This window comes from Bufo bufo, chromosome 10, assembly GCF_905171765.1.
Source record: "Bufo bufo chromosome 10, aBufBuf1.1, whole genome shotgun sequence".
NCBI lineage: Eukaryota > Metazoa > Chordata > Amphibia > Anura > Bufonidae > Bufo > Bufo bufo.
Genome location: NC_053398.1, coordinates 34,932,108 through 34,957,055, shown reverse-complemented (window position 1 = coordinate 34,957,055; position 24,948 = coordinate 34,932,108). Strand labels below are relative to the sequence as shown.

At 44.5% G+C, this 24,948-nt stretch overlaps 1 protein-coding gene across 2 annotated transcripts in view; it reads left to right on the top strand.

Moving 5' to 3' along the window:
* The window catches only part of LOC120980977 (PRKC apoptosis WT1 regulator protein-like), a 66,926-nt gene extending 45,249 nt beyond the window's left edge, over window positions 1-21,677 (top strand). The window contains exons 2-7 of one of the 2 annotated variants that reach the window (XM_040410395.1): window positions 2,307-2,693; window positions 9,959-10,027; window positions 17,716-17,750; window positions 19,661-19,751; window positions 20,436-20,540; window positions 20,768-21,677. In XM_040410395.1, the coding sequence (XP_040266329.1) occupies window positions 2,316-2,693; window positions 9,959-10,027; window positions 17,716-17,750; window positions 19,661-19,751; window positions 20,436-20,540; window positions 20,768-20,872 (783 nt within the window). In that variant the 5' untranslated portion in view covers window positions 2,307-2,315 and the 3' untranslated portion in view covers window positions 20,873-21,677. The remainder of the gene's footprint in view (window positions 1-2,306; window positions 2,694-9,958; window positions 10,028-17,715; window positions 17,751-19,660; window positions 19,752-20,435; window positions 20,541-20,767) is intronic. The other variant, XM_040410396.1, reaches the window with a different exon arrangement.
* The last annotated feature ends 3,271 nt before the right edge of the window (window positions 21,678-24,948 follow it).

The following is a 24,948-nucleotide window of genomic DNA, read 5'->3' as shown; positions in this document are numbered from 1 at the left end:
GTGCAGTATATTAGAGGTTTTTTTCACCCCAGTATGCCAAAGCTGTATTTCTGGACTTTCAGATAGTCTATGCTGGTGCACTATCGTTGCATAAAATGGCGCCGATCATGTATTGATATTGACTAACTGAAGAAAAAAAAGTTCGTTTTCAGCAGTAGTTGGCTCAGGGCAGGCTTAAAAAAATTGTGTACTGCACCCACAAAACACTTTTTCTGTAGATTGCTGAGTACATAAACCAGTTCTTGATGAGATTTCTCCCTGATCTCTCCCTCACAGCAGATGCAGCCTCTCCCTACACTAATCCGAGCAGAGTGACGGGCGGCGCTACGTGACTCTAGCTTAAATAGAGGCTGGGTCACATGCTGCAGTTGGCCAATCACAGCCATGCCAATAGTAGGCATGGCTGTGATGGCCTTTTGGGGCAAGTAGTATGACGCTTGTTGATTGGCTGCTTTGCAGCCTTTCAAAAAGCGCCATAAAAATCGCCGAACACCGAACCCGAACTTTTACATAAATGTTCGGGTTCGGGTGCGGGTGCCGAAAACCCTAAAGTTTGGTACGAACCCGAACTTTACAGTTCGGGTTCACTCAACTCTAATTACCATGATTCTTCAGTTTACAGGAGCATCCCATATGTGGTCATAAACTGCTGTATGGGCACATGGCAGGGTTCAGAAGGGAAGAAGTGCTATATGGTTTTTGGAGGGTAGATTTTGCTGGAATGGTTTTAGGGTGCCATGCCACATTTGAACAGACCCAGAGTTACCCCTACAGTAGAAACAACCTCAAATGAACCCATTTTGGAAAATACACCTCGCAAGGAATTGTTTGAGGGGTTTATTGAGCACATTTTTACTCAACAAGCATTTCATAGAATTTAGAAACACTTGGCTATGAAACTGAAAAATTTTATTTATTCCAATAAAATGTCCCTTTAGTCTTAGATTTAAAATTTTCACTTGCGTTAACTAGAAAAAGAAACCAACAATTTTTCAAACATTTATTCCCAAATACAGTGGTCGTAAACTGCTGCATGGGCACACTACAGGGCTCAGAAGGGAAGGACTGCTTTTTGGCTTTTGGAGGGCTGATTTTGCTGGAATGGTTCTTGGTGCCTTGTTGCATTTGCAGAGCCTGTGAGGTACCAGTACAGTGTAAAACCCCAAGGAAGTGACCACATTTTAGAAATCACACCCCTCACAGATTTTACCAAGGGGTGTTATCCTTGACCCCACAGGTCTTTAGCATAAATTAATGGACAGTAGATGGTGCACAGTGAAAATTTTGTGGCCAGCATGTACCAGTATAAAAAGTCAGACCTCTTATTATTATGTTGTGCTTCCTAGTTTTAGAGACACCCTAAATGTGGCCCTAATCTTTTGCCTGGACATACAACAGGGTTTAGGAGTAAAAGGGCATTTGTAGCCCATTGTAGTGAAATAATAAATGAAACTCTCGAGAAGTGACCCCATTTTTTGACCCCACAGGTGTTTAGCAAAAATTAATGAACAGCAGATGGTGCAAAGTGAAAATTTCAATTTTTCCAGACATCACATTTCAGTACCCAACATCTTGTGCCAGTGTGAAAAGTCGGAATTCTTATTATGCTGTGTTTCCTGGTTTTAGAGACACCCTACATGTGGCTTTATTCTTTTGCACAAATGTATGAGAGGGCTCAGGACTATAAAATGCACATTTTGAGGCCCAATGTGGTGATTAATACAGATTGTGTTGAGAAGTGTAGAGCCTCTGGGGTGATATAATAAATGGAACCCCTGAGAATTGACCCCAACTTGGATACTCCGATCCTCAAGTTATTAAGGGGTGGAGTGAGCATTTTGCAGAAATTAATGCAATATGAAACTTGCAATTTTTCCATAGATATAACATTTTAGTACCCAATGTTCCAAGTCCAGCTTGTGTCCTCTGAGACTCACACTTAAATTCGTAGGCAGGTACTACTGTGTACTGTGTATGGAAATGCCATAAATGTGGACATAAACTGCTGTATGGTCACATGGTAGGGCTTGGAAGGGAAGGAGCACCTTTTGGTGTTTGGAGCGAGGATTTTGCTGGAATGATTTTTGAGTGATACATAATATTTGCAGACACTCTGAGGTACCTGTACAGTGAAAAAAAAAACATGGTTTTAATATAATAACATTATATGGTGGGAATACCTCTTCATTAAAACCTTCAGATATAGAACACTTAGTGGATTATAGAACACTAGTGGATTAACCAACAAGGTCAATATTAGGGTTTCTCATGCGATTCTTAGATTTATTGTAAAAATCTTTTTTTAGAAACCAAAGATGTCCAGAGATATGAAGGGTAATAGTACAGAGCAAGTGCCGTTTATGGAAGAATGGAAAGCACGGAGAGAAAGAATGAGGCTACGGTCAACTTCTAGTCTTGCTGGCAGTAAGTCTGTAGAGATCCAGGTTCAACAAGAAGCGGAACGCCAAACACATACCTTGTCCTCAAATATTGGACAAGCATGTGATAAAGATGCAGCTTCCAACAAAGTCCAGTCTCCAGCTGCTTTAGATGTTGAAGCCCATGATCCAGTGTCTTCAAAAACCAAGGAGAAAAAAGGCAGTCCACTGAAGAAGCATCGTACTCAGATTGAAAAAAGGAAACTCAGGGAGAAAAGAAGACCTACAGGAGTAGCTAATATGATTCAAACAGTGGTAAGACCTCATACAACCTAACAGCTCCCCATCAACAGTCATGTTTACCCTGAAACATATTCTGATGATGCTTTCTAGTTAAAGTGGTATTCCCATTTTAAACATTTATTTTTTATCTTTGGGACCCTCACTTATATGGTGAGCAGGCGCCTGGAAACCCTTATAGGCTGGTCCTTGGCTGCCGTACAATCCATTCACTTCATTAGAAAGGAGGACCTTCTTATGTGTACATCACCACTGAACTCTGTTGGAGTTACAAAAACAGTCGACCATTAAAAGTGACAAGTATGATGGCTGGGAATCAGAAAAAGAGGAATCCCCAGAACTTCAGTTTTCACAAAACGTAAGAGTTACTGACTCCTATCAGCATTTATGACATATCCTGAAGATGTAAATGCTTGAAATGGGAATACCCCTTTAAGTTTATCTCTTCCACAGCTGTGGAATTACGTTTTAGAGTTACATATCACAAATTAAAGGGATTTTCAGAGATATTTTAACTAATGAACTATTCTCAGGATAGGTCATGAGTAGCTGTTTGAGAAGGCATCAGCGCTCGCAGTAGGGCTGCAGTCTTCTCTCAGCTCACCAAGCACAGCACCGTACATTGTATACCGGCTGTGCTTGGTTTCGAAGCTCAGCCTCATTCACTTCAATGGGGCTGAGCTACATCAAGGCCATGTGACTGATGAATGTGAGGTCACATGGCCTAGGAAAAGCTGTGAGAAGTCCACAATGCTACTGCTGTTCGCTGGGGGTCCCAGGTGTCGGACCCCCACTGATCAGATACTGATGACCTATCCAGAGGATAGTAAACAAAAGTGTTTGTAGAGCAGCACCCACGGACTCCAGGGCCGTCTTTAATATTGATTGGACCCTGGGCAAGAATTTACTTGGGCCCCCTGGATCCCGCCCCCCCCCCCCCCCCGCACTTTGCTGTACTTGCTATACAGCAGCACTTACTGGTCACGTCCAGGGCCTCCAGGTGACGTCTCCTCTCTGTCATCATCCTCTCTGTAGATCTTCTCTCTCATCATCTTCTCCACTCGGTCTGGACAACTTCTCTCAGCCGCCTCGTCTCTGCAGAGTGTGACACACAGACATATTAGCTTCCTCACATTCTATCATTATCCCCCAACTGGAGTCCCCACAGTGTTATCCTGCTGCTTGATGTGCCCCCGTCCCCCCCAGGGGTGTAGCTATAGGGGGTGCAGAGGTAGAAGTCGCTACCGGGCCCAGGAGCCTGAAGGGGCCCAAAGACACTTGTGCCGCATAAGAAGCCACACAAAGCACTGAGGGAAGGGGAACCCAAGCTGAACTCTTGCACCGGATCCCATGAGCCTTTAGTTACGCTCCTGCCCCCCCCCCAATACCCCCAAATACTATCCTGAAGAAACATTACTGCCCCCCATAGTAATAGTGCTCCTCATAGTCCCACCAATAGTAATTCCCTTCTAGAATGCCCTCATTAGTAACACTGCACCAACCGTGATAATGCTCCTCAGCAATGCCCCCATTATTAGAAGAGCCCTCCCATATTAATAATACCCTCACAGAGTCCCCAGTAGAAATAAGGCCCCCTATTGTTCCCCCAGTGGTAATAAAGCTCCCTACAGACCCCTCAGTAGTAATAAGGCCCCCATAGTGGGCTTAGTAGAAAAAAGGCGGATCTATAAGACCCACCTATAGAGCCCCCAGAAGTAATAAGACCGCCTATAATGTCCCCTGGATCTGCAGTGCCCCTTGCAGTTATAATCCTCCCTCCACCATACAGTCCCATGTAAATAACATCACCTCCTCCCCAGCCGCCTCCAACGCACAATCCCATGTAAACATCACCCCCTAAGGCTACTTTCACACTTGCGTTCGTGCGGATCTGTCCTGTACTTGTACAGGACGGATCCGCACCGATAATACAAACTAATGCATCCGTTCAGGACCGATTCGTTTGTATTAGATTTGAATTTCTAAGTCCCAATACGGATCCGTCCTGACTTACATTGAAAGTCAATGGGGGACGGATCCGTTTACAATTGCACCAGTTTGTGTCAATGCAAAGGGATCCGTCCCTATTTACTTACATTGTAAGTCAGGACGGATCCGTTTGGCTGCGCAAGGCCTTGAAACGGCTCTCACAAGCGGATCCCCTAACGCAGGGGTGCACAACCTTTTCTGGTTGGGGGCCACATTGTCGGCTTGAACCCATTCCAAGGGCCGAAAATAAAACTTAAAGGGGTATTACCAACTGAAATACTATTTTTATGGTATATCATAAATGTCTAGTTACACTTCTAGTACTCCCATTTAATGGGAAATTACATGAAAGATACATGTGAGCAGCCACAAGACATAGACATACATGTCTGCTACCAGATAATTGGGGGCCACACAGAATGGTATCGAGGGCCGCATGTGGCCCCCAGGCCGCAGGTTGTGCACTCCTGCCCTAACGCAAGTGTGAACGTAAACACCCTAAACAATAAGTCCCATGTACATAAACATCATTCCCCCCCACCATCCACTTTCAACATACAGTCCCATGTAAATAACATCACTCCCCCCCCCAGCCACCTCAAGCACACAGTTCCATGTCAATAACATCCCTCCCTTCAGCCCTAACATACATCCTAGTTAAATAACTACAACCCCCAGCATTGCTCTGCCTCTCCCTTAACTTACCTCTCCTCATGTACAGACATCAGCATTAGGCTCCTTCTCCTTTTCACTCCGGTCCAATCCTGCACTGGTCACATGATGGTGACATCATCCAGGTCATCCTATCACAGCCTGTTTTGCTGATCACATGACCTGTGATGTCACCACAGGTCCTTCACCTCTTCCCAGACAGTGTATATTAGATTCAATTGTATTGCCGTTCTGTGTACTGCAATACAGTTGTATCTAGCAGGCAGGCAGGCAGGACATTCGGGGCCTGGGACAAAACATCAGGGGCCCAGGCCCTGAATGTTTTAACCTAGCGATGAATGTTTTAACCTAGTGACTAGTGAATGGGAGTCGGGAAACAGAGCTCCCTTGGGCCCCCAGGAGCAACTGGGCCCGGGGCAGCTGCCCCTTTTGCCCTGCGGCAAAGACGGCCCTGATGGACTCAAACGGCCACACCGGCAATGCAACAGCCAAACCACGACCGCAGATCCTCAGTAGTCAACCATATAGCAAATGAAAAGAGGTAGTGGCAGCTTCTCTGGTGAATCCTTTATTCGGACGGACTTTACAGAAAGTGTGCCATAAAACTAAGCAGCTTAATTTTATGGCACACTTTCTGTAAAGTCCGTCCGAATAAAGGATTCAAAGGAGATGCTGCCGCTACCTCTTTTCATTTGCTATCCACAGGATAGGTCACCAGTTAAAATATCTCGGAAAACCTCTTTAAACTTGCTTATTCAAGCTTATTTATTTCGGGGTCTGAACCTGCAGCTGACTAACATCAAGTTAAAGGTTATGTCCATCTTTGCAACAATTTTTATTGGTCGAATGCGTGTAAAATAATGATAAAACTTTGCAAATAGTCTACATTAAACCTCTGGCTCTATATTCAGGCTACAGCTACATTCACACGAACATATGATGAGTCCACATCCGTTCCACAATTTTGTTGCTTCGTGCCACGGCCCCGCAAAAAAAATAGAACATGTCCTATTCTTGTGGGGTTTTGAACTCTGGGATCCCCGCCTATCCTGAGAATGAAGGGATGCAAAACTGGTTTAGTTTTTCACCCCTTAGCTGTGCCCTTCAATGGGGCCATGCTGCTGTTCTGGTGCTACTGCCCATGGGACAACATTGAAGGGGACGCACTCTATACCAGCTGTGCATCCCCTTCCTTTTCGGGATCAAGGTGGTCTTAAATGTTGGGTCCCCACGATAATGAATATCCTAGCGATATGTCATCACTTTATAAGATAGGAAAGACTGTAACGGACCCCGGAAGTGGTAGCCAGGGGGTTCATCGGTTTTGAACCAAACGGCCGAGAGCCAGAGTGATTATAGTTTTCCTTTGTCAGGGGGAGAAAACAGAACTGGATCGCACATCCACAATGCTATGCTTTGATCTAATTAAACTCGCTTCTCAGCGCTATATTAAAGTGTACAGCCCCCCATACTGCATGCTGTACAAGAGGTATTCGTGTACATTTTGATCAAAAGGCATAAGCCCACTCACCACGCCAAGGTTGCCTCTTTGAGTGGGACCTACTCTGACAAAAAGGCGCAGCGACAATGCGGCCACAAAGCGGCACTGCCCTAGTAGGCGGCGGGACCCAAGAGTCAAACAGCACCTCTGCTGTCTGACAATGCCACCCATGGCACTGGGTCCCACCAACCCACCAGCACAGCGCCACAAAGGCCATCACGCAGTACTGCACCATGTGAACAGTTGTCTAACACAACATGTCCATTGCTATCAGGAGCTACAGGTCAATGACCACTTATATGCAGACTTCTGTGATTAAAACCACCTGTGCCGAATGGGAGGAGTGCTGATACCAGTAATAAAGAAGGAAGATTCAAATAACAATTGTCAGGGGGAGAAAACAGAACTGGATCGCACGGCGGCCATTGTTGCTCATGTGCTGTCCCGGTGGGTTGGTGGGACCCAGTGCCATGGTGGCTTTGTCGGACAGCGGGGGCGCTGTTTGACTGCTGGGTCCCGCTGCCTGCTGGGGTGGTGCTGTTGCGTCGGTTGTCGCCGTGCAGTGCTGCGCCAAATTTAGAATAGGGTCCCATTCGAAGAGGCAACCTTATCGCGGTGTGTGGGCCTATGCTTTTTGATCAAATTGTATACTAATCCCTCATGTATAGCATGCAGCATAGGTGTAGGTATACAATAAATTACGCTGAGAAGCGATATTAATTATGCTGAGAAGCAGTTAGATAAAAGCATAGTATTGAGGATGTGCGATCCAGTTCTTTTTCTTACATTTTGTACGTGATTATAGTTCTCCGTTCGCCAGTTTAATCCAAAAGAAGTGAAATGCTGTAGCTGAGATTCTCCCAAGTAGCGATCAGTTACCCAAACACCAGCCGAAACATGATGAAGGGTGTAGCAGACAGCTTTATTCATGCCACACTGACTTTTATGGAAGTCCCCCTGCAAGAGGACCTCCCACAGTATTCAAACATAATAACCAATCACATTGTTTATTTACAGTCGGGAGACATTCCCAAAAAATGTACACCCCCCCCCGCCTGTGATACAATCAACAAAACAATAGGTATTGTCTGTGACACAATCAACAACACAATGGGGGTTTATACAAGGTTACAGTCTGTGGTCCAGGCAATAACAGGGGTTCTGCTACAAAGACCATGACAAAAACTAAAAAATACTAATTAGTCTGCCATGGTTGCTGGACATTCCTTTTTCTTCTAAATATTAGTCTGCCATTTCACATTACTAACCCATTACCTGATCGGAAACATCCAACATCTTTTACCCCTATGTAACGTTAATCAAATGTCACATAGGTGAAGCCGCCAAAGGTGACTGCAGGTAGTTGAGCTCCAGTAACTCCACTGCTACTGCAACTCCAAATGTATCCACCAATGTTCACAGTCGAGCTGATTTATCAATGTATTTACTGAAACTTTTTGGAGAAAATACATAAAAAAATATGCCATTTGATTCAAACATCATACTTATGAGGTCCTAGCACCACAGTAAAAGTGGACAGAACTTCAAAGACATGCAGATCACGCCTGGTCAGCCTGGAGCAACACGGCACGGGTGAGAGATACAGGATATGCCATAAATGTGTTGGTCAGTGTGGAACCACTGTGTTAACCAATAGATTTGACATGAGACAATTCCTTAGGGCATTATCCTGGCAGTCCCCTGATATTTACCTCTATACAGGAATCTGGACTTTGCTGCAGGGGAACTACCAAGCCGCTACCTCCTGAAGTAATCTCTGTGTGATTAACAGCTAATCCATTAGTATTAGAGCACCAAGTGGTCCGGTAGAATTGTAGTCAGGGACAGGCCAAGGTCAGGGCTGGCAGAGTACTTGCAATACAGTGACAGGTCCGAGGTTGGGCAAACAGCGTATGATCAATACATGTGAAAGGCACAGGTCAGACACCAAAGGGTCAAATACAGGTAAATGGGCAGAGGTCAGTACACGAACAGACAACAAGATAAAGCACACCAAGCAGGAACTTAGCAAGCTAAGAGACTTATTGCTGGGGCATCCTCCCAGTGGGGAAGGTGCCTGAATTACCCTAGGGTTGCCAGCTTTCGGTTGGTGAAGATTAGGAATTGCTCACACTGGCTCTTTAAGAGCCAGAGGAAGGGGGCACGCCCTATGGCTACAGGAGGAGAGGTCTTGCTGACAAGCAAGCTGCAGCTTGCAGAGAGGAAAAAAGTGGGCCTGGCAGCTGGGCCTGCCCGAAAGAAGACGGGAGGGGTTCGCGAGCGGGACAGCGCAGCGGCAGCTTGCAGCCACCGCTGTAACAAAATGTCTTATAGACGCGGTTCCACCTCCTGTCTGTAGAATGGGGTCCTATCTTGGGCCACTGGGAGCAGAGAGGTGGCTGCACATGTGCGGCACCTTCCATTAAGCACGCTTGTTTATTTTTGGAAGTATAAGATGAGCCCCGCTGTAGAGATAGGAGCAGGTCCCAGAAGTAGGTACCACACCTATTGGAAAATTATGTCTTGTCCACAGGGTGGGGTAACCTTTTTAAGTTATCAGCCTCTGTATTGGGCCTCATGCACATGACCGTTCCATTTTTTGCGGTCCGCAAACCGCGGATCTGCAAAAACCGGAAGCCGCAATTTGCGGAACGGGCGGCCCATTGTAGAAATGCCTATTCTTGTCTGCAAAACGGACAAGAATAGGACATGTTCTATTTTTTTTGCTGGGCCACGGAACGGAGCAATGGAGTGCTGTCCGCATCTTTTGCCGCCCCATTGAAGTGAATGGGTCCGCATCCGGGCCGCCAAAACATTGGCTCAGATGCGGACCCAAACAACGGCCGTGTGCATGAGGCCTTAGTAGATATATTGGACCTATTACTCATCTGGATATCAATTAATAAGAGATGCGTAATTTTTACAGCCCTTGGTATTTCACCATTGGTGCATTTCAGCCTTGTTCAGCTGAGTTGAGCTGAGCCGCAATGCCATGGACGTGAGTGGTGCGATTTCTGAAAAAACTTGTGTGCTTTTTTCCAATACCCCTTTGCGAATTCATGAACATTTGCCTATAATGAATAATGCTTTCCATGACTAACACACTGTTAATTTATAGGATCCTGAGGAAAATGAAGATGATGCAAATGAGGAGAACAAAGAGCAAGAGACTGTAATACAGAGTCAGGTGAGGAAAATGTACCTGGAACCTGGACAGTTATTGCCCCGTCCTATATAAACCATCAGTTATAACATTAAAACTAACGTTGAGCGAATCGAAGTAACCAAAGTTGACTTAGATTCGAATTTCAGAAACATTTTTATTTGCTGCGAAGCCGATTTTCCTAACGCTTCATGGGAATGAATAAATTTTTCTTGAAATGGCGGTATTAAAAATACATACTCACCTCATCCATTTGCGCATGAAGAGGCCGTTCCGGCCATCTTAATTACAGAAACCACTTGAAATCTTGCGCAAGGTGATATGTGCGTCACTGCGCTGGCCGGGCGTGGTGACGTCATCAGTGATGTCATTAAGTCACCCCGTGCGAGATTTTGCGCGGTGTCTTCAATCAAGATGGCTCTGATGGCCTCTCCGCGATCAATGGTTGAGGTGACTATTTCTCTTTTTTACTTGATTAACCCCTGAAATGCTTTAATTTTAATTTTAGATGCAGCAATCAGCGATGAGCGCAGCATTTGAGTGGTTCAATGACAGGTGTTCTCCATCATTGCGCTTGCTACATACGAAGGAATGTGCTTCGCGACAAAGTAATTCATCACAAATAGAATTTCTTTGTGAAATTTGGCAAAGCTGCAAATTTTTCATAACTTCGGTCATCACTAATTAAAACCACTGACGTGAATGTGATGTGAATAATATTAATCATAATAACAACGGGGCACATTTACTATAGAGTCTGTATCTCTACATGCACACGACCATATGTGTTTTGCGGTCCGCAAATTATGAATCCGCCAAAAAACCCGGATGATATCCGTATGCCATACGTTTTTTTTTTGCGGATCCATTGTAACAATGCCTAAACGGACAAGAATGGGACATGTTCTATTTTTTTTGCGGGGCTACGAAACGGACATACTGATGCGGACAGCACACGCATTTATTGCGGACCCATTGAAATGAATGGGTCCGCATCCTAGCCGCAAAAAAAAAAAAAAAACGGACACGGAAACAAACAACGTTCGTGTGCATGTAGCCTTACACTGTCACATTTGTTTTGTCTCATTTACTAATGTGCCTGTATTGGAGGCATTTGTGCCTCGTTTGCCTATTTTGATTTTTTAGATTAAGGGCTCGTTCACATGAAAGTGTGATGCCTTTTGCCGCATTGCAGACCGCATTTGTGGGTCCGCAATCCACCCATTCCGCGAAAAGATATGACATGTCTTCCGCAGGGTTCCGTTTTGTGCTTCCGTTCCGCACCATTCCGCATCTCCGGATTTGCGGACTCATTGAAGTGAATGGGTCTGCATCTGTGATGCGGTATGCACACGAAATGGTGCCCGTGTATTGCAGATCCGCAAATGCGTTCCGCAATACGGCAACGGGACACCTACAGTTGTGTGAAGGAGGCCTTAAAAGAACCACTAGAGGTCAGACTAATTGCAATACCTAGGCAATAACTCCTAGTCTAATTTATGAAGTGCTTGACATATAGTTGAAAAAGGAAAGACAGGGGAAGGAAATACAGTTGTCTAATTGACAGCCTAAAAACAGGCGAGCTGAGACTTTTGCCAATATATTCCTGTCAGGAACACATCGGAGCCCATCATGCACCACGTCACGGTATCTCGGCATGGCAAGGGTCCTACTGCGGTGGTACTGCTCCCCCAATGAGAAACACGCTACAGTGTTTGGGGTTTGAGCAGTTCCCCCATATTTGCCACCTGTTCTTCTGTGGGTTGAAAGTTTCAGTTTCTCCTATTTATCATGTGTTTCTATTTGAGTTGATAAATCAGTTTGTTGCCATTCTTTTTAGATTATTTTAAGATGTGTTGTATTTTGCAGATGCTATATATGTCTGGTGTGGCATTGGAAAGTCGTAAATCTAATGGTTTAAAAAGTCGCATTTTCCCAGAAAGGTCGCAAATATGTTTTACAAAAGCGCAAAATAGATAGAAAGTTGCATACATTTGTTATGTGGCTTTCACCATCATCAGAGTCGCAAAAAATCCGACTAGACGCAGCAACATACGCCAGCCAAGGGCTGGCAGAGTTTTGCGCATGTTTACAAATCAAATTTATACTTAAAAAAGTCACAAATGCATAAATCCAACTGACAAAACACTTAGACCTATCCCTGATACAGATGAAAAATAACTAAATAATGCAAATACGATCAGGGGCGTAGCTAAAGGCTCATGGGACCCTTTCACACAGGCGAGAATTCCGCGCGGGTGCAATGCGTGAGGTAAACGCAATGCACCCGCACTGAATCCGGACCCATTCACTTCATGGGGCTGTTCAGATGAGTGCTGATTTTTACGCATCACTTGTGCGTTGCGTGAAAATCGCAGCATGTTCTATATTCTGCGTTTTTCACGCAACGCAGGCCCCATAGAAATGAATGGGGATGCGTGAAAATCGCAAGTATCCGCAAGCAAGTGCGGATGCAATGCAATTTTCACGTATGGTTGCTAGGAGATGATGTTAGTAAATTGATAAAAGTCAATTTACTGTATTATTTTTCCTTATAACCTGGTTATAAAGTAAAATAATAGCATTCTTAATACAGAATGCTTACTAAAATGTGGCTTGAGGGGTTAAAAAAGGAGAAGGATCTTCTATCTTCATTCAGCAAGACCTGCGCTGACGTCACCGCGATCACCACGTGGAGAGGGCGATTACGTCATCAAAGGTCCTTTTGCAGGTCCTGAAAGAAGAAGAAAGAAGACGATGCCGGTTGCGCAAACAAGAGGATGAGGTGAGTTAATATATTTTTTTTACCCCTCAATCCACATTTTAGTAAGCATTCTGTATTAAGAATGCTATTATTCTCCATTATAACTATGTTACAAGGGAAAATAATAAAATATACAGAACACCTAACCCAAACCCGAACTTCAGTGAAGAAGTCCGGGTTCGGGTCTGGGTACCACATTCAGTTTTTTGTCACGCGCGTGCAAAACGCATTGCACTCGCGTGGAAAAAACTGAACATCGGAACGCAATCGCAGTCAAAACTGACTGTAATTGCGTGCCTACTGGTGCGGGTTTCCCGCAATGCACATGCGACGCAACCGGAGCAAATTCGGGACGCCCGTGTGAAAGAGGCCTAAGAGTTCGGGCTCATGCACACGACCGTATGCCCTCCGAGACATACGGTCTGTGAGAGGGCCATATGTCCCGAAGTGGCATACATCGTGCGCATGGGAGCGCACAGCATCATAGGTTACTATGATACTATGCGCATCGGGCCGCCCGCGGGACTATTGTCCCGCACGATGTATGCCACTCCGGAACATATGGCCCACTCACGGACCATGCACGGACCATGCACACGGCCGTGGAACACAGCCGTGAGCGGTCCGTGGTATCCCAGCCTGGCATCCTGCTGACAGCAGGAGCACATGGCGTCATTGGTTGCTATGACGCCATGCGCTTCATGCCGTCGCTGCACTACAGTAATACACTCGTTTAATTCATACGAGTGTATTACTGTAGTGCAGCGGCGGCATTAGGCGCACGGCGTCATAGCAACCAATGACGCTGTGCGCTCCTGCTGTTAGCAGGAATCCAGGCCGGGATACCACGGACCACTCACGGCTGTGTTCCACGGCCATGTGTGCAGTAAGCCGGACTGGAATAATGCACACTGACGCTATAATATGCAATGACTGGGTCAGGTGTAAATTATAGTTAATAGTCTTTGTTTGTGACGCCAATTGCAGCGTGCGCAGGGTACAGTCTCAGGGCCCTTTAAGGTGTTGCAGCTCACGTACCAGGTTAGGAATGCCAGAGTGGTGTAATGTCTCTGTATAGTAGTAGGTATAGTGTCAACGGTGTCTCCCACCTTTGTACGGCTGGACTCCTGGATCCTGGCTCACTTGCAATAAATGACTGTGTTGCTAGTAGGAGTAATTGAGGAACTTGGTAGCAGCAAATGAGATCCAGACTTGGAATATAATTCAACTTGTCTTTACTGGAGGCAGCATTAATCCACATCAGATACAGCAATAGTCTTGGGTCCCAGCAGGTATTGGCAATATGTGGCAGGGATTACTATCTCTTCTGCTTCTATCATATGCCTGGAGAATATGGCAGGAATCTATATCTTCTGCTCTGTCTATCTTCTGCTGTGTATGGGACTGACTAGCTGAGGAGGAATTTGGCTTCTCCTGATCTCTGGATGGTACTCACAGTTATGCTCACAGGGGATTGTTCTTCCTGGAGTTCTGGAGGTGGCTGCTTGCTTGTCACCAGTTGAGGCTGAAGGGCTCAGACTGGGAATGAAGATCTTTGGTCTCAGCCGAGACACGATCCTGGGTTGGGATCCCTAGAACTGGGAGCTCCTACCAGCACAGCCTTCCCCTAGCCGGGGTGGCTAGCACACTAACACTAACTTCCTTTCCTCCCCATGAGGCAGGATATGGGCGAGCCCACTCTGCTCAAAGAGGGGGGGAGCTAAACTGGAACAAACTATTCCAGTCTAGATATGCTAAACTGTTACTAAGGCCCTGCTGAACACATTGCTGCCACCTGCTGGTGTACATGGAAATTACAGCAAAATACATGCAACAGGCTTAGAATATGCACATTTGTGAGAATGTGATGTTAATTTACACAGGATGACAATGCAGATACACTGAACAGGTTGTAGCGGGGTAAAATGCTACATGTGCATTCGGCCTAAGGGGGCATTCACACAACTGTATTTTTGGTCTGCAATGCACTGAACGGCAGAGCTACGGCCATGTGCAAGAGGCCTAAGGGTGTAACTACACAGAGGGGGAGATTGTTCAAACTGGTGTAAAGGAAAACTGGCTTAGTTGCCCATAGCAACCAATCAGATTCCACCGGTTTTGATAAATCTACCACAGAGTTTTTTAAGAAGGTCTTCAGAAGTGGATTTGAAAGAAATATATAGGAAAGGAAATATAAAGAAAAGATTTATACTTCTCCTTCCTGCCTCAAGACATCCTTTTAAAAACTCTGCGTGGCCGTATCCTAAAGCTACATTCACACGACCGTATGAATGAGTCCTCATCCGTCCCACAATTTTGTGATGGCATTTCAATTTATACAGCAGATTTCATTGCGGATTCCACCCTTTTCAATGCAAAGAATGACATTGCGTCTATTCTGCAGGTTTTCTGCAAACAAAATCCGCAGCGTGTGCGCACACATTTGGTGACTTTTTTCTGCTGCAGATTAGAGGCAGAAATGCGGCAGATGTATCGCGTGAACCGAAGTGTACGGCCAAACAGTCAGGCTTCCTGACTGTTTGACAAGTCGTATTTGTCGTATATGTCCTGTATAATTTCTCTCCTTTTATAATCCACTCCTGATTTTGGCTTCCAAACCTGAATAAGAAAAAATACACTACAATATCCACAGGCCGTTAATAAGAGATAAATTTTTTTTTTTTAATGGAAGTATCCCTTTAAACTGCTTCTGCTGCTAAATGCAGTCAGGGAGGGCAAGATTTGAAGTTCATCTGACGTTAATACAATAACATAGTAAAACCTAATGCCACATCCTCCAGGAGATGCTGTACGTCTGGTAGCATGCCCAGCAACGCCACTGTTGAGTTGCATACCAAATATAGCACTGGAGCACTAAAATATAAAACGACAAGTTATGCGGCCTGCAGATATTTTTCCATAATGCTAAATAAGGCCGGGTTCACATCACTGTTTAGTTTTCCACTCTTCTGATCCATCAGAAGAACAGAAAACACACACACACAAAAAAAAAAACGGATCCTGTATTTTAAGCATCCGTTTTGCTCAGTTAGGCACATTTTGCATCCGTTTTAGCCATTTCTGTCTGAGATCCGTTATTTTAGAAGGAAAAAAAAATATTCGGTGACTTTTTTTCGTCTAAAATATAGGATCTCAGACGGAAAAGGCTAAAACGGATGCAAAATGTGCCTAACTGAGCATAACGGATACTTAAAATACAGGATTCTTTTATTGTTGTTTTCTGTTCTTTTGATGGTTAAGATTTAAAAAAAAAAACATTTTTGGGCTAACCTCCGGCACTCCAGCTGTGGTGAAACTACGACTCCCAGCATGCTCCATTCATTTCTATGGAGTTCTGAGAACAGCCAAGCAAGTGTGCATCTTGGGAGTTGTAGTTTTACCAAGAGCTGGATTTCCGTAGGTTAGCCATCACAGGATTAGAAGAATGGAAAATGAAACGATGATGTGAACCTGGCCTAATAGAAACATGAGTGGCTCACCTATGTCACAATGAAATGTGAGTTGCTAAGTACGCTGCTTAGATATATACCCACCAGAAATTTTAAGGGTTGTCCGCCTTTTTCTTACTGATGATCTATCCTTTGGATAGATCATCAGAATCTCATTGGTGGAGGTCTGACACCCGGGACCCCTCCTGATCAGCTGTCTGAGAAGGCCACGGAGCTCGCAGTAGCGTGTCACCTGGTCTGGGCGCTGCTTAGCCCCTTAAAAGTGAATGTGCTGAGCTGTGATACCAAGCACAGCCACAATCAACTGTACAGTGCTGTGCTTGGCAAGCTGCAAGGAGGCCGTGGCGCTTAACTGGAGCTCCGACTTTCTCAAACAACTGATGCCGGGAGTCGGACCACCGCCAATGTCATGTTGATGACCTATCCTGAGGATGGGCCATGAATATGAGAATCCTGGAAAAACCTCTAATAAACAACCAGAGCCAGGTCATAAGATGTATATGCCATTTCACAAAAGAATATGGTTAGCCTATTCAAGTGAATGGGAAAAGGCTGTGACACTTGGAACGCACACTCCGGGTGCGAACCAATCAGCAACCTGATGAGATCACTGAAGAGGCTGCAGTGCTTGAACAAGCGACCCAGTGATTCAAATGGGTGATCATGGGGGTGCCGAGAGTTGTAACTGATCTAATGTTCATGGCCGTTCTTAAGGAGAGGCCATCAATTTTACCAAGCTGGATAACTCCGGCTACTTTCGCATCAGCGTTTCCCTTTCCGGTATTGAGATCTGTCACAGGATCTCAAAACCGGAGGAAAACGCTTCAGTTTTGTCCCCATTCATTGTCAATGGAGACAAAACGGAATGGAGTGTACCGGAATGCATTCCGTTCCGTTGCGTTCCCATGACGCAAACAAAAACGCTGCAAGCAGTGTTTCTGAGTGCGTCATGGCATACGGAGCAAGACGGATCCGGCATGAAACACAATGTAAGTCAATGGTGCCGGACCTGTTTTCTCGGACACAAAAGAAAACGTATCCGGCGCCCATTGACTTACAATGGTTTTAGTGCCGGATCCGTCTTGGACATTTTAGAGATAATACAACCAGATCCGTTCAGAACGGATGCAGCCGGTTGTATTATCCTAACGGAAGCGCTTTTGATGGACCCTGCCGGATCCAGCAAAGTAGAATCATTTAACTGTATGTGCCAGCTCAATAAGTAGGCACCAGAGGCTCCCATGCAGTGCTTCAGCCTCTAATGCCTCCCTAGAGCACACAGAGATGCCGCATGGAGTACCTGTCATATAATGCCTCAGATGCTTCCTCCTAGGATGCCCCCTTCCCCAGAATGCGTGATACATGTACCCCTCACAATATACCGGTAGGCAGTGGTTTCACCTGATAAATTAATGTATTTACAACAACTTTACATAATTTGCCTCTTGGTTTTTCTGAATATGTCTTTTGCCTTGCAGGAGAAGTGGATATCAGATGGACCTTGCACCAACCGGTTTGTATTACATTAGGTTTTATGCTTTCTCTGTAAAATTTGCACATTCGTGCTGTCTCTCAAAGTGGCCCACAGGGTAGTTGTGAAGGATCCTAAAGTAAATGTGGTAGTATAGCTCTCGCGAGCAGGGTCCTCATGCATCTTGTTTGAATTGTTTATTAGTTTGTTACTGTGTAACTGCATTAAGTAAGATTTTGTCTCCACATGTTCCCTTTGAATTGTCAAGTGCCGCAGAAAACATCGGCGCTGTATGAATAAAGATTATTATTATTAGTCATCACCACAGAAACATCATACACAGAGGGTGTCTCATCTGAACGATTGGGGGCATATGGCTAGGATAAGCCCCCAATGTCTGATAGGTGTGGATCCTACCTCTGGGACCCGCCTCTATACTTAAAACTGAGCCCGCAAAGTGACGGAGGGTGCGCCACGCATGCACGGCTGCCCTCCATTCATTATGGGAGTGCCGAAAATAGCCAAGCAACCCGCTCAGCTATTTTCGGAAGTCTCATTGAAATGAATGGGAAGTGCACCGCACAAGTGCGCCCACCACTCCATTACTTTCTATAGGGCTTACCGAAATAACTGAGCCAGCACTCGGCTATTTTCGGCACTCACATAGAAATGAGTGGAGGGCAGCTGCGCATGTGTGGTGTGCTCTCTGTCACTTTGCGGGCTCCATTCTAAGGATACGTGCAGGTCCCAGAGGTGGTATCCACACCTATCAGGCACCGGGGGCGTATCCTAGCACCAATGTCCAAAATAAGACAACCCCTTTAAAGCCAGTGGTGTAATTAGAAATGACTGAGCCCCACAGTTCATTTTTAAACACCCCCCCCCCAGCAACTTCTTGACAACTTCCTCTTCCCGTGCAACCCCCACTCCTGTGGCTAGTCAAGATTGTTCTCTCAGACCATGCCCGGCAGCCGCTCCGTCCTTTTTCTACATGTATATACTGTATGTCATTGTATAATACTGTAGAGGGGGCCATGACACTTCCGGGTGGGCCCCTTCTAAGTTCGGGCCCCTCTGCTTCCACTATAGCTGCGCTCCTGCTTAAAGTGGTTTTCCAGCAGTATAAGGAAAATAATTGGTTAGTAAAAAGAAACATTACTCACCTCACTAATCTCCAGCTGCTGCTGTTCCGACCCTTACTTTGCTTGGAGATCACCGCTGCGGCCACTGATTGGCTGAGCAGGCATCTCCTGACATTTCCTAAATTTTGAGATGGGACCAGGAACAGAGATTAGTGGGGACCCAGTAAGCATTTGAAAGGCAACGGCAGTGGATTAGTGAGGTAAGTAATGTTTCTCCTGTCTGATAACCTGCTGTTTTGAAGCCTATCTTTTGGGTTGAGCTTCTCAGTGAATTTTTTATTGAGGCTTTTAACGTCTATTACTGGAAGAAACAATTTTGCAATTAGCCTTGTTTAAAAACGTCCTAGTATTTTGTGTCTACAGCTCCCAGTTTCCCTGTACATCTTGCTAACCTACTGAATGCAAAAAAAGTAGGGGACAGGTGGAAAGGAGCATGACTGCAGAATCAGACAACACAGGGTTTATTTGTAGTCTGTAACCATGGAGACAAATACATTTGCAAAAGATCTGTAAATGAAAGTTGTGTATTTTTTTTTATATAGACCATTTACAAAGATACTTTATTTTTAGTTTTATATGCATTAGAGTAGTGATGCTCGACCTGCGGCCCTCCAGCTGTTGCCAAACTACAACTCCCAGCATGCCCGGACAGCCTACAGCTGTCAGCTACCAGCAGAGCATGATGGAAGTTGTAGTTTGGCAACAGCTGGAGGGCCGCAGGTTGGGCATCCCTGCATTAGAGCAATGCAAAGCATGGTTACAAAAGGGTGCGTGCATATCCCTTTTTTGGTATTTTTCGTTTCTTTACAGAAATTCGGAGGCCCATTTGAATGATTCTACTTCAGAAAGTACGGATGGAAGCTTGAAAACAAGGCAATCATGGATGGAAGAACTTCAAAAGGTAAGGCCACTCCTGGACAGCTGTCTGAACTTGGACAATACTTAGACTGGCCATTAATGTGTATGGGGGGCTGCCCAATATTCCCCGAGAGATGATGTCAGGGGAGAGAAGAATCAGGAGATAAGTTTTCAGAAATGTCTGGCAGCAGCTTTCTTTCCTCTTCCCATTGAACACCCGTACACATTTGTGTATAAGGGAGTCAGGAGAGATAGCTGTTGGCCGAACTATCGCTATTGAATGGTTATGGCTGCCTTTAGACCCGTTAAGAAAGCTGCTGGAAAATGGTTGTTCACCTGACAACTGCATTATCTCTCCAGCATGCTCGACTCGGCTAAGCATGCAGTAAAGAGGGGAGATTAGATAGCCACTAGACTCTTCTGACGGTCATTCTCCAGAGAACAAAAGGATCAGGCATGTTGAAATCCAGCAGCATAATCCTTCTCAACCCTGACTGTGGAGAATCAGGAGGTCCCACTACACATTAAATGGTCTGCCAGTCCCACCAAAATCCGTTCGGCTGACATACATCAAATGTATGCCAGCTTTAATCGTAATTTTGTAATTATGATACACCATTGACCTAAGCGCCAAAGCCTACAGGCAAGTCAAGTATAGAAAAGGACTCTCCAAGTGCTTGATGGTACTGGTGATTGGTACTGTGAACTGTATTTGTGTTTTTATTAGGCAGTTAGAGAAAAGAGACAAGACAATCACAAACTGACCATTCAACTCAATGACAAGGAGGGGTCTATGCTACTACTCCAAAAGGAGATGAAGACCTTAAATCAGGTAAATCTTACACACAAGGGTAAGTGTTGTAACATAGTTTGAAGATGTCATTAACACATGAAGAGGGCACTTCACATCTGATAGATACCGTAGATATTGCCCACTCTGTAGCTTTGTCTTCTTTATGGTCAAGAACCTGTGATGATCAGTCATGAGGAACCATAGACACATTTTGGAGAAGTACTCATCAGGAACATTTTCTGATGATCTTCTGATGTCTGTTGCAGAAAATGAAGAGAGCTGAAGATGAAAGCAAGAGGTTGAAGGATGAGAACCAGATGCTGCTGAAGATGATGGGCCAGTTGAGCAGCCAAGACTCAAGACTATCATAGCTACTCAACTTCTTGATGCTTTCTCATCAATTGACTGAAATTTTCTCACTAAAATAATCAGTTAAATTATTGACTGATTAATAAGTTATTCATCCACAAGTTACTTGCTACAAAGCCATTTACCAGGGACTGTAACACAATGATGAAGCTAGAAGCTGGGGTAAGAAACAGGTTTTAAATGTGATGAAGGAGAAGATTGGAACATTTCTGGTCCATGTAGGTGTGAGTAATATGTGAAAGAGGATGCAAAGTTAAAGGGGTATTCCCACAATACTAACTGATGGCATATTATTAGGATATGCCCTCACTAATATATTGGAGAGAATATGACTGCTGGGACCCTCTCAATCCTCAAAGTTAAAAGCGCTGGTGCTCCTACACAGATTGTCCGCTCTTGGCTACCCGCTATGAAGAGAACTACAAAGCATCCCCATTCACTTGAATAAGGCAGTGTTGCAGTTCTTTGCACAGCAGGTGACAGAGAGAGCCACTGTGTAGTGAATTAGCCGAAGGGACCCTGGGCCCTTAGTTGTTGTGATTGGCCCAGGTTTCAGAAGCCAGATCCCACCAATCGTAATGTTAGTAGCATACCATTCTAGTGATATGCCGTAACATTACAAGAAGGGAATACCACTTAAATGCATCTTTTGTAAACTTTAAAATACTGCTCCACACCGCTCTTAGTTTGTATTTATTAACCTAGGACTCTGAAATTACTGTGCATGCTTGGCTGCTTAAGCATATAGTATGAGTTTTGTCTTCATGTAGTCTTTCACCGTCACTGACGATTAAAAGGCTAATTTTGCCTGTAATTGTAAGAGAGGTTTAGGGCTTAAAGGGGTTTTCTTGTGCCCAATGATCTAAAATTCCTAATACCCTAGTAGGAGGTTTTCTATGACTCAGAATTACCATCTATTAGTTTGGAGAGCTCTACTGGACTTAGGCGCATCTGTCAGCAGATTTGTACCTATGACACTGGCTGACCTGTTACATGTGCGCTTGGCAGCTGAAGACATCTGTGTTGGTCCCATGTTCATATGTGCCCTCATTGCTGAGAAAAATGAAGTTGTAATATATGAAAATGAGCCTCTAGGAGCAACGAGGGCGTTGCCATTACACCCAGAGGCTCTGCTCTCTCTGCAACTGTCACGCCCTCTTCAAATTTGATTTACGGGGCTAAGCAGGCATGAACACACATACACTGCCTGGCCCTGTCAATCAAAGTACAGAGGGTGCAGCAGTTGTAGAGAGAGAAGAGCCTCTAGGTGTAACGGCAACGCCCCTGTTGCTCCTATAGTCTTGTTTGCATATATTAAAACATCATTTTTATCAGCAATGCGGACACATATGAATATGGGACCAACACAGATGCCTTCTGATGCCAAGCGCACATAGTCAGCCAGTGTCATAGGTACATGTGGCGTGTATGTATGGCAATATTGTCTTGACACTATAAGGATGTTTCATTTGGACTGAAAACTGACTTAAAATAGCAAACAAGGCCGGTCCTAATTTGACGCTTTCCACGGCCCAATGTTCTTTATAAATATCCTACCTCCACAATAGTGTTGATGTGTGGGGGACTATGTCTATTCCTGCAGGTCTGTCTTGTTTAATATGAAAAGTCATACAATGCAGAAAATTGAATGGAAACAGAAGGTGAGCCTGTTATAAGTCACAATTTGAAATATGAACTCGCGGCAGCCATATTTAATATGGTACTTGAAAACGTTATGAAAGTAATCATGTCCCTCAAAAGACCCAAGACCGTTTATTAGAATGGGAAACATTTTAGTGGATCTGATGGATCTGGCATCTTGTCACCTTTGTGCATAATTTTTTAATTGTTACTTGGCAAGTGTAGAGGGAAGCGCTAGTAAATATCAGGGGACTTTAAACATTTTGCATACACCGTAGCTTTACAACTGTAGTATTACACTGGGACTGTCAGGAAAGATGGAACATTGCACTTAGGATGAGCCAAGTGCTTTATTGTGTCTACTACCGTACTTTGGTGCAGGAAAAATAGAGGTTTTAGCAGGGAAAGTCTTTGTTGGACTTCAAGGACATTTATTTTATTTTTTTAACTCAATAGGGTTTATTTATTATGACCCCCTATGCCATTGCATCTAAGCTTAGTAGCCATTTCTACATCACCTTCTGAATAGAAAGAGTGGCAGGACCATGGTGTGACCCCAGCTCCTTCACTGTCACTTAGGCCAGTTTACTGATGTAAATGATAATTAAAGTCATCTCCAGCTAATAGCTGGAGTAGATTTCAGTCTAGACACTCAGCCTCTGCCTCGTCATAAATTAAGCACATCCTCCTATGTCGTGGGGGATATCAAAGATAGGCATATAACTTTGGTCTTTCATACATGAACCCAAATATATGTAGAATATATATATATATGTTTGAATTTTTAGCTGTTTAGTTCATTACAGTAGTAGGTGAAGACGTGTAATGACTGATAGTATAGCTCTATTCTGCTCCTGATAGGCCTTACAGAGGAGCAGTGCATAAATAAGTGTAATGTGAGAAGTCTTGACCAGTCACACCACTGGGATAGCATAAGCGAGGTAGGGTGCTCTAACTGAGTCACCACCTCTTACTCGTCTTTAGTCTGACTGATGGTCTGACAAAGTGTTCAGTGAGTCTCTCTGTCCAGACAAACATGAAGTTATAAACTGTAGACAGGGACTACTGTATTTTTTCACTCTATAAGATGCACCTGACCATAAGATGAACTTAGAGGAGGAAAAGAGAAAAATAAAATAAAAATCATAGATCTAAAATCAGACGACCAATCGTCACCAGACCCCAAAATCAGATCCTCAATCCTCATCCTACCTAAGATCAGACACCCACATCAGACCCACAATCTTCACCAGACCTCAGATCAGACATAAAATAAATAAAGGAACTTACCTTTCCTGCTCCGGACAGCACCACCTTGGGAGATCCAGCATGCTGTCCCTGCAGCCCTGCACTGTGACCTGACCTTGCACAGTGTCCTTACGTGCACTACGTCCTGACTCTTTATGCAGTCAAGACAAACCGCGGCGCCAGCAGAAGACAAGGGAGCGCTGAGTAAAGCCAGCACCAGGGGTGCTGTATTCACCGCTCCCCAGTCCTACTGTGTGCTAATGAGTTCTTTCATAATGGTAGCTCTCTTAGTATTCGCTCTATAAGACGCGTCTTTTGAAGTGCAAAATACATTAGTAGATATGGAGTGATTTAAAAAAATTATATACAGAAAACAATTCACCCATTTTTTTATCTAGTAAAATAGGTTGTTTTGATTCCCTTTTCTCAGAAATGCATTGAGTGCTGACCTACATATGGGTGCATATATAAGGGTGGATGGATACACTATGGATGCTGTAGAGGATCTCATCCACACGCTGAGTAAAAAATCAGCAGTGTAAATTGACCTCCGGAGCGGATTTGAAACTCCTCCATGGATTTTACCTTTTGCAATGAAGAGGGAGAAATTCATAGACTTTTTTGCAGCAAAAAGTGCATGCAGTTAATGTTTTTTATTGTGGTGGTTTTTGCTGCTAGCTATGCCATTGTGTATTTTATATCCCTCGTGGACATACCCTAATTCCTAATAGGCAATAAAATATTTGACTATATCTCAAAACCTAACTAGAATGAACATATTCTTATTGCCTTGTTGCCCTGTAAACTTCGCTGCTGTAAGCATGTTTCATGTGTCTACACAGCAAGCAAACAGGGGTCCTAGGGTACAGATTAGTGTTACCATCGTGCAGATACAGTGAGACCACCTAATGTGAGTGTTGACAGCTGCTAATGGAGTAAAAAGTCATCTACTCTACTTGTAGCTTCAGATGGTGTCCATTACTAGACCCAAATGAGTCTCATAGGGTAGAGGGTTGTGAGCCGCTGTTACGGCCTTGAGGACTATTAATGCGCCTGATTGTTCACTCTTCTCAGTCACTAAAAACGTTATGTTTACCGAAAAATCGTGAGACAGCGTCTGAATATAGGACAGTAACATTGCCATATAGCTACTTACAGGGGTGTAGCTATAGGGGGTGCGGAGGTAGCC